The sequence below is a fragment of the Schistosoma mansoni genome (genome assembly GCF_000237925.1).
Source record: "Schistosoma mansoni, WGS project CABG00000000 data, supercontig 0187, strain Puerto Rico, whole genome shotgun sequence".
Lineage (NCBI taxonomy): Eukaryota > Metazoa > Platyhelminthes > Trematoda > Strigeidida > Schistosomatidae > Schistosoma > Schistosoma mansoni.
In genome coordinates, this window is record NW_017386070.1 from 53,699 (window position 1) to 64,869 (window position 11,171).

The 11,171-nt window shown below is 33.0% G+C and overlaps 1 protein-coding gene across 1 annotated transcript; it reads left to right on the forward strand.

Moving 5' to 3' along the window:
* Positions 1-48: 48 nt before the first annotated feature.
* Positions 49-9,360, forward strand: Smp_127270 (hypothetical protein; the record flags this gene model as incomplete). The annotated part of the gene is made up of 6 exons (XM_018792689.1): positions 49-118; positions 154-457; positions 490-748; positions 795-859; positions 5,478-5,525; positions 9,217-9,360. Exons 1-6 carry the CDS (start codon positions 63-65, stop codon positions 9,358-9,360), a joined length of 876 nt encoding a protein of 291 aa, XP_018644123.1. The 5' UTR covers positions 49-62.
* Between the last annotated feature and the right edge of the window lie 1,811 nt (positions 9,361-11,171).

An 11,171-nucleotide genomic window follows, 5' to 3' on the forward strand; every position in this document is an offset into this window, starting at 1 on the left:
TTATTTTTCAGCGAAAACTATGACCCACGAATATAAAGTAACTGACTAGATATTGTCGTCCAATGAACTCTTCGTATAATAATTATGGTAGCCAATACAACTATTACTACGCATCGGGGTAAATCGAAATCTAATAGTTATTTATTTTTGAAGACATAGAATTCCCTCTGATGTGAAAGCTCATGCGTGTTTAATGATCTTAGCATGGGGTTTCTGTAACCCAAATGCAATCATCATTTCAAGGCACTTCAAGAAAGGTTGGCCAGGTCGGACAATAAATAACTTCGCTTACTGGTTTCAGTTTCACGTTATTCTGCAGTCATTCACTCTTGTATTCGTTTTGTTGGCACTAATGATTATTGTTGTACATGTTATGGGCTACTCAAATTTGAATGATCTTCCTTTCAGCGCTCACCCAGCATGTGGATTTGCAATCATTGTGCTTACTTTCTCAAATGTAGGTGTAAATTGTACTAATAGAGGGTTCAGCCTATTGTTGCATGGTTTCTCTGCACGACAAGCGGTCGTCAGAGAGCTATTACGAAATATATTCATCAGGTAGCTGGGATTTTGTCACAGATGCTTGCAGTCCCGACGGCCTTAATTGGACTACAGATGCCAGTCTTGGGATATGGTGTTTGTTCATCAAAAATATATTCGACACTTTTTGCATTAACTGTTGTTCTTAACGTCATAGTCGAAATAACTCTTGAAGTTATTGGATATAAACTCGGAAAAAATGTCAAAAGTAAATGTGAAGACCCTGAGTTTACCCATGATCACATTTATATTAGTTGTCCAGTCAATTCTAAGCATTCAAGCTGATGAGGCTGACAAACTGCTCGCTCAAATTGCCGAAGTAAGTTAAACTAGGGAGAGATTTTCCATTTCGAGTGGTTTCGTGTATTTTTGTCTAAAATTTTATCTCATTTCTCGTATAATACCTACTGACATGATGAATCAGATAATTAGTACGTTGTTCTATATCTCAACTGTCTAGAAAATACAAGTCTAAACTCCTTTAATCATGAGAAGGGAGAAGCAATTTTATTATACATTTAATGAAACGTTTAAGAAATGGTAAAAGCAGAGTGCGAGATGAGACTGCTAATTATGGTGCTGCTAATTATGCCATGGTTACGCTTAGGAACTGTCGAAATTTATTGATTTATACTTTGCAGCATTGTGATATATTTGCTTATTTTAGAAAAAGCCATTTTTGGCCACCGAACAATGAGTTAAGCTATCATGATATACCCCTTTAAAATTACTACTGTTAGTTATCCTTGTAATAAGACTGAATGAGTTACGCAAATCCCTAGCATTTCGATGAAACTTTTGAAATTTGAATTAACTGCATATCTTTTTAGCAGTGACGGAAATATCGTCCCTCAGTTTCCTGAATCCGGCAGTGTTTAAAAAACTATGTAAAATTATCGATAGTTTTATACAATATACTATGGGCCTTCATCCGCTTTGTTTTAGTGAGTAGTTTGCTTTTATCACTACTGCTGATTTCATCTAATCATATGTTTATTTAATCTTACACAGAGTCTTCTAAACAACGGAAACATTTGCAAGAGTAAAATCCAAATTTTATCGTTCCCGTAAATTAGTGTGGTTCGGACGTATGTGATCGTTAGAAGTTGAGTTTACTTTGTTTCTAGGGCAGCTATGTATAATAAACATTGACTTGAAACGTATAGGCAGGCACAGTAGACTTTGTGCAGCAGTAAGCCACAAACGAATCTATCTTTTTAAATTCAGTGATAAATCTGAAGATAATTTTTATGAGATACTACGAGAAATGTCACCTTTAATAAACCATCATTACGAATATTTCATGAGTTTCAGAATTTTAGTCAACGCTCTTGCCATTCTAAGGGAATTTGTTATCGGAAGCGTATTCTCATAAAAATTTGATATGACAGACACTTCTGAAAAAACTTGAAAATCCTCATAATATTTTCCTTTTCAAATGAAAAATATAAAGTGAATGAAAACATCATGTGAAATCACGAAAATTCCGTAACTTGATCAATAATTCTGTCAATACCAGTAAAAGTCTTATTTTAACGATTATGAAACTTTTATTCTCCCTAGATTAGTTTTTACTACGCTTAACGTGATGTGATAAGTACAGGAAAATATCTTTTAATGTCACAATATTTTATTTTGAGATACAGGAACTGAATAAATTAATAATTGGTTCTCCGAAAAAGTTGTCAGAGTTTTCTACTATTTCATCAAGTCATTTTTTAAAGTCCATAAAATTCAGTAATCCTATATTTTGTTTTCCGCACTGTAACTATATGCAATTCTGTGTTTTCTAGTACATCAGTGCTTGACCACTATATCCGAAAACCAAGCTCCCTATTTCTTTTCTTGAGTAGGGTACCTAGAGTATTTGAGGACTGATTACAGTTTGGTGACCTGGATATGCACTAAGATACAGTTGTAGCAACACTGAATTAATAAAGTTAGACAAATATCAAACAAAAGTCATCTACCATATAGTATCACAGAAACATGTAAATATCTGTTGACTGTTTGAAAAGCCATCAAAGTGTCATCTCCAGCTTGCCATTAAATAGCTTACTACTTGGGTACCGTCCTTGTTACCAGCAAACGCTCTATAAGGAGAACCTTCTTTTTAGTTAAACCGGTAACGTATCGACTGGAAGTAAGTATCATTCCATAAAATCTAAATCTACAAGCCTATTTGCTGAACTAAGATAAAATTAAGTCCAAGGCTCCAGAATAATTATTTGTAAAAATGTCTAAAGTACCACTTGAACTACAAATCCAAAAACAGATTTTAAAACAGTGATTAAATTAACATTTTTTGCCTTCAAAAATTCAGTGATGTCTACTTTTGCTCCAGTGTTTTTATATCTGACTATTCAAATACAAATGTTCTCAGGGTTACCCCATATACTACTTTTCTTTAAAACAATACAACATGGTTTCCCGTTAAAACTCTTTTCTTTCCCTCCATAATCCAAACGGGCAGACCAAAAAGGTTCATAATGATTAGTTTTCGATTTGGATTAACTGAAGTGTGTATTTGAAGAATTTTAGCTTCCAGATTACATTCGATACAAAAGGCTGGATCTTCTGTTTTGGAAATCTACGTTTTTTATGTTATTAATCTATTTTGATCTCAAGATGCCACCAAAACTGCAAAATTCCTTACTGTAATAGCCGAGTTCTTTTTAAGGGAACAACGTAATGCATATTACTCCTTAGGTGCTATTATATCATAAAACGATTTTAAACATTTTTAGCATTAAGAGATATTTGATGGTCAGTGAAGTCTACCATCTTGTAAGCTGTTTTAATTTGAAATAGTGTGAGTCCAAAACACTTAGTTTTATAAAGCGTGACGTTATGTTCACTTTGTATTCTAGGATCTAGATCATATTACGTTTATCTGTGCTATAATATACGTTGAAATCAGTTGTCGCATTGTATTTTTCAAACATAGCTTTAGTTGATGTTTGTTAGTTTTAAATTATTCCTGAATAGCTTCGTTGAATACAATTGATTTACTATTGCTTTTTGAAAAATGACGACGAATCAGTCTGATTTTCAGGAAGTTTAGCAAGAACAATGAGTATATTTTAAATATGTAACTCAGGTCACAAGAGTTTATCAGAATTCAGAACTGTTTTACCAAAATTTGCTTTATATTTCAAATATTAGCAATAATATTAACTACGTTGAGATGTTCGTTTTATTGATTGAATCTGAACTAATTACGATTAAATAACCGATTAAGATGATATTACATCCTCAGCTAACAAGTTGAGCTTCAAATCAGTAAATTTATCGTTGTTTAGATGGAATATTTAGCCTTTAAGATTTATCAAACTGTAAATATTGCACTGCTGCTGAATAATTCTGAAACGAACATTGTTAGATAATAAGTTTTTGTTTCTCGGCTTATGGAGGTTGAAGAGACTCATTTGTTCTAGATTACAATAGTGACTACACAAGATATTAGAATTTCCGGATCATCTTCGCAGATTATTATTTACAAGCTTTACTTATCAATACGTCTAAAGGCAACTGCACATATTTTGTCTAGTCGTTATGAAATTAGATGAAAATTGTTTTTTGATATTTCGAAAAACTTTATTGGTATCTTGAAAATGAATACTGGCAACCAAATGCAGATAACTTACGAGCTTGTATTTACGTTATAAACACAACATTAGCAGTGATTTGACAGTGTGAGTTGCTGAAACGTTAATTTGCAGTTCATTTAATAGCTACGGAGTCTACACTATCTTTAATGCTACTTAGCACACTTATTTTTTCAGTCACTTCGGAGAAGTCTTCGTTTTTGCCCTTATAAAGGCAAAGAATACAGTTTTTTAATCATTAAATTAATCGTAGCAAGATTCAATTGTTAGGGGTTAAAATTCAAAAAAGATGCTGGTATTCTTCATTATTTTCGAAAGTAAAAGGTTTAAAGCGTTTTCTACACTTCTTTGCATTATTCGTTCTCACAAATCAGCCTATATTGGAATATTCAATTTTACCGACTATTATTATCACTCTCAATAAATTATCATCTATCATTTTACGAGATCGGACTGTGAGTTTCTTGCAGCCGATATAGCTTTTGAAGAAGAAAGTATTAGACTGTGGACGTTTTTCATTAAAAATGCTTCCCAAAATACTCTGCCACTCCTTGCTTCTTATCGGGTAGGAACGATTTTCGTCCCAAATATATTATTTTAGTCCATTCATTCAGTTACTGTAGACGCGAGAATTCCACTTGGGTGTCAGAATACATCAGTATACTTATGTAAGTAACTGAGTTAAAAATATTTTTAGAAGCTTGTTCACAATCTTAGACTAACTTATCATACCATACCAACTTCGTAGGGTACATTATTTACAAGATCTTCGTTTGCTTACGGTCATTTATAAGCCCTACTTTGTTAAATAAATAAACAAATAAATGGTACAATAACTATTCATACGCAAACCACTATGTAAAAGCATGGTTTTCTAAAAATAATTTCCAAATTTTATATCATATATATGAACATGAGGCTGTTCATTGAGTTAAAGTGACGTGGAGCCTTTTTTCTTGAGAACGCTAAAATAACAAAGATATGAAAACTTTAAATCGGAAAATCCCAATCTTGAAATTAATCCTGCAAGATTTTGAGATACATTTTACGAAGTCTCGATAGAAGGATGTAAATTAAACGGCAACTAGAAGTTTTATAAGACGAAGAACTGGATAATGAAACTTTCCCAGAGCAACTTTCAGCTGTTCTGAGCTATCATATATCTAAAGTAATGCGAGATTTTTATTATTTAGTATATTTCTAGTACTATCACGGAGTGGTAAGACAGGCAAACTTGCAAAATTAACTGCTAAAAGCATTTTCGTAAGATTATCACTACAAAAAAAACACTGCAAGGCGTTTGTTAAGGAATTTATTATTTTTTTTCAGGATCCGAAACATGGAGCCACATTTTTAGAACCCTATAGAACAGAACTTGTAAGTTATCACGAAATTTTCTGATATAGATTTTATTACTCTCAAAGATCATCGATTTCGTAAAGCAAAAAAACAACTTTCAAATACTGAATATCTTCATTTTATAGTTTGGCAGGTTAATTTTGTTTAGTTGTTGTAATAGGTGTGTGTCCAGAAAAAATTGGTAACTTTTATCGGCTTTTCAATAAATTCACTTTTTTCAGGCCCTAAATAATTTTATAGGTGAAATTTTTGGCAACAACGAAAACCTATTGATATTAGTACACTTCAATCATTCTACATAAGTTCACCTATCTGCAGGAACGATAAACTTGTATAAGAACAGCAAAACTTCTATCACCTTGTAATATAACAATAATCCTATCAAATAATTGTATTATATTCAAGAATCTCAATAAAAGAAGCGAAATACTTTCAAGATTTAAAAAATCTATTGCTTGATCTCACGTTTTTAAAGATGAAGAAAAAGCTTTCAGTTTGTGTACTCGCATCTGAAGGAAGGATTTAAAAGTGTACCAATTAAATATTGGATCAAACTGCTTATTTTCTGCAAATTTTGTTTTTAGATTACAACCGACAACTAAAGATTCCAATGTCTATAAATTATTTCACATTACAGTTGAAGTTATGTTTGCAAAAGTGTTACATCAGTGATAAATGCTATAGTTAACCGGCAAGACTCACTACTCGACCTATGTCTTGAACTTATTGGATTTAGAGGAATGCAAGCCTGTTGGGGACGCTAAATTCTCAGGTTCAGTATTTATAAAGAAATTAAGTTCTAAATTCACATGTTGGTTTTAAAGCGAATTCTACTCACCGACATTTTATTCATTTTCGTTTTCATTGAATCATATATGACGGAAATTTATTGAGCGTCAGTGTATTTCAATGGGTTAATAATCTTCACTGTTATTTTACATTTAAGTGTTGGCTGCTTTCGTGATAAGTCTTGTTATTAATAATCACGGAAACTGACTGATGCAGATTAGGTAAAAATGGACGTAAATTTATCTTCTTTGTTCTTCTTCAACAATTTTTTTTCACTAGATTTAGAGTAGTTTGAGCTAGAAGAGAGAAAACAGTGATTATGTGTGGTATCGAATTTTTCGTTAGAGTTTTCGTTTTAGTCTCGCGAACGTATCGTAGCTAATGATAGTTCTAAAAAGTCATGAAAAATAGGTTAGTGAATTTTTTAAATTGCTTCTTACCAAGGTCAATTCATGTAGCTTTGCGTTACCGCTATAAATCTGATTCATTTTCAAAAATATACAGTCGCAAATACATATACCTATTTTTCAGGATGATAATAATTACAATAATAGTGATAATAAACTTCTGTTAGACATGGTAACAGTGAGGTAGGGTAAACAAAGGTACTTAAAAAAAATTTAAACAGGGAAACTAGTGATAGTTTGGTTACTAAAGTCTTTAAATATTCATCATAAAGATAGAGAAATTATCATTGGGGAAGGATGACTCAGCATAATAAGATAAAACGTTAAAATTGAGATGAAACGTAATCAGGAGGATCATAGAAACAGAAACAAACCAATTGGGCGTAGAAGGTTTGAGAAGAAGATGGAAGAAGAAGCAGATGGCTGTAATGGAAGAAAAGTATGAAGAGTAAAATGAGACATTAAGACCATGGTAGAAGAAGAGGTTGTACCAACCTCTTTTGGACACACTATTCTATTTTTCCCAGACGTATGGCTACTTCTTCAGCAATGCTAAGAAGATGTAAAACAATTGACTTTGGAAGACTCCTACTTACCTTGTAGATGACTTTGAACACAGAGTTCATCTTATTGAGTGATCTTTGTTCACACGGTGTTTGATTATCGAACTTCTTATTGAGCCGTTTCCTCCTTTTCTTAGCCATACCGGATAATGTTCTTGAATTCTTTTGGATAAAGTACGCACCCAACGATCTATATACCTGGCTCCACATGAACAGGCAAATTGGTAAATGTAAATTGAATTGGTCAGATGAGATGATTTGTCCTTAAGATTATTGATGAACAATGATCGACTGGGGGGTACCATCCGCAGCGTTGTTGCGAAGAGCATTTTGTTCTGAAGAATCATAAATTCCCCTCCTTAAGATGTTTGTAGCTCTATCGCCTTTAAAGTCGATGTTCATGTATAATGTTTTCTTTTCGACTGAAGTTACTTGTGTTTCGGGTGGTTTCAGCTTTATGCTTTTATCAATGAATATTGAAGGATACCCGTTTTTGATAAGTTTTTCCTTCACGAGGCCCAGTTCGTCATCTATAACCTCAGGACTAGAAATTTTTTGTATTCGCGTAGCGAGTGATATTAATAGGTCTCGTTTTCGACTGATGAGGACCCAGCCGTGGAAACTTGATGGTTGGCCATTCCACATGGATCTCCTGTAGATAGACCTTTTTAGAATTTCGTCTTGTTTTCTTGTCACTTCCACATCAAGAACGTGAATATTTAGTTTATTTTCAACTTCAAGTGTGAAATTTATTGCTGGATGACAGTTATAAAATGTCTTTAGAAATTGACTCAAATCATATTTGTTGTCACAAATTGGTAAAACTATCATCTACGTACCTTTTATACAAGTGGAAGTTTTCGTTAGTCGTTTTAAGTCGGTCGTTTTCTAGACTGGCGATGAAGCAATCTGCTAGTAATTGACCAAGAGGGGATCCCATTGCTATGCCACCCTTTTACCAATGAATTACGTCGTTGAATGAAAGACGGTACATTGCAAGCGCAACGTAGTGGTAACTCCTTCAAATATGTTTCCCTTATTCTGATGTCAATCTCGTTATTATTTATGTAATTACAGAAAAAACGGAAACCCAACATACAGAAACATAACTGGTTTACTTCTGTTTCCAAGATCCTCCTGATTACGTTTCATCTCAATTTTAACATTTTATCTTATTATGCTGAGTCATCCTTCCCCAATGATAATTTCTCTATCTTTATGATGAATATTTAAAGTCTTTAGTAATCAAACTACCATTATATAAGAACGTTCGTCTAAATTAGAGCGAACAGTCTTACAGTATTTGAGCGCCGAGTTGATGTAAGACATTAAATAGGAATAATATATTTGTAAAATCTCAGCGAATGAATTTGAAGTAAATCCAACGTTTCGCCTGGCAATCTGGTCCAAGCTTTTTCAAGGAATTAATTAATTCCTATTTAATGTCAAACTACCATTATTTTCCCTTTTCAAATTTTTTTAAAATACCTTTGTTTACCCTACCTCACTGTTACCATGTCTAACAGAAGTTTATTATCACTATTATTGTAATTATTATCATCCTGAAAAATAGGTATATGTATTTGCGACTGTAAAGCTTTGAAAATGAATTCTCTGAAAAGAGGCGTCTTCGCCGAACCAATCTTTCTTATTCAATGTCTCAATTGGTGAATTCTGTTTAATGAATTTAATTAGCAGAATTCATTTAATACTGAGTATACGGGAGGACATTGGTAGATTTATAGTTTCTAAACGGGCTATTTCAACAAAAACAAATATTTAAGAAACGTTTAAAGGAGTAGTAATTTGGTTTAGGATAAAGAAAGCAACATTCACAGATTATTCCCATTATTATCCTTTATTTCATATAAACTACATTAACACGACTATTTTTTTTATCCTTGGCTACATAACTCTCATCTAACGAGTCATAATTATTGTTTTCCCTAGAATCAAAGGCCCAAAAGAGGTGTACCAAAAGAAATTACCAAAAACCATACGGTAAGTTCACTTTATTTAGCCAAACGTAATAATGATGCAGGTTGGTTGGATTATATTAGAAAAGTCAAGCACATCCTGCATGTAACTCAATGACGGCTAATTATTTTTCTAAGCATATGATTAGAAAAGCGGAAAGTACCGTTTAATTGATTTGGACATGGCAATCCATTTATAAAAAAAACTAATTAGAAGAGGAATCCATCTCATATATATATGATAAATTATAAGCTGACAATTAATTTATTAGTATACGGAGAATTGTAGAGACTAAGGAGTTCCCGTAGTTTAAGTCACGAATCTATCTCAGCAAAATTATATTTAAGAATCTAGAATCACTAGAAAGTTGTTTCGTCAATAATAAGGGATTCCTCTTCAGTGTGCACCACTGACGACTCTGCATCCTGGAAGCAATTCCAGGATCTTCGATCTGTGGCATGAACTCTTAACCTATAAACCGCTGAGCCAACATCTAACTGTGTGTGTGTGTCTAGCTTCGACCATTTCACATTACTGCACAAGCCTCATTCATTGCCTACTGTGGATAACTGTTTCACACCTGAAATGATTGAATTTCACTAGAACTCCAGTAGCTACATCTTGAAGCTACTTATTGGATGCTCGTTCAGTGGTCTACAGATTAGGCATTCATGCTCGCGACCGAAAGTCCTGGGCTTGGCTGGTTGATGCATACCTTTAAAGAGTCTCATACTAAAATGAAACAATTGTCCAGTGCTTCCAGATTCTTAACGGTGATCTCGCTTAAATTAGTTCATTACTTAAATTCACAGAATTGTTGTATGTTGTTTGGAATTTGAACAGTTATATGAAGTTAGACTACATAATTTTTAGATAATAATAACTAGTCGAATTTCGGCAACAGAATTTATGTGTTAACCTATGTCACCACACATATATATGATCACATAATATTGAAAATGGATTTTATGACAATAATCATTTCACTTTATAAAATGAGATTTAATGACCTATGGGGAATTATATTACTGTCGATGATTCACAGCTTGTAATCATGTAAAATCCATGTCAGTTATCTTCGTTAAATTCCTATAAAGTAGCTTTAGTTCGTGGATAAATTATTCCACCATTACTAACTAACGGAAGCTTGACTAGTTACCGTTAGAATCCATATACAATGTAAAGCCACTATTTTGGAGGGTTGCATTTCAGAACTCTGCTTACCATTCATCCAACATTGGAACGTAGTTTTGGATTATCAGTAGTGACAATAATCAATGTGCTGAGAACCTTTAAGTAGCTGTGTCATTCAATTGAGTTGTATATGATTAAGGTTAAGAAATATATTTTATGTATTCTGCATGAGTAATAGCATTAAAACGAGTGAATGAGTATCTTTTTTCTCATGGATGGATGATTATGATACTTTATTAAATTAACATATTTGTAACTTTTCAAAAAATTATCTTAATCATAAATTATCCAGTTGTTATACTGTAGAAAATACTGCTATTAAACATCAGGCTTTTCAAAGAAATCTCTATTTCAAGCGTTTCTCTGAAAAATTCATATGGACTCATCTCTTTAAAATATATTTGTTTATCAGCATAAGATATATTGAATACGCCTAATACTTTAATGTCAGCCAGTCAATCAAACACTACTTAGAGGCTTGTACGTACTTTAATATATCAGGCGAAGTCGTAAAATCTGTTACGCATTAATCAAATAAAACCTAAATACTTACGCTTGTTACCCCTCGTGGAGGAGTATGGGCCGCTAACCAGCATTCTCCATTGAGCTCTTTTCTGGGAATTCCTCTTCAGTTGTTTCCAATTGCTAACCATTCTTTTGATGTCTCCATTTAATTCCCAACGCAATGCGTTCTTTGGCCTACCTCCCTTCCTTTTCCCTTCAGGATTCCAAGT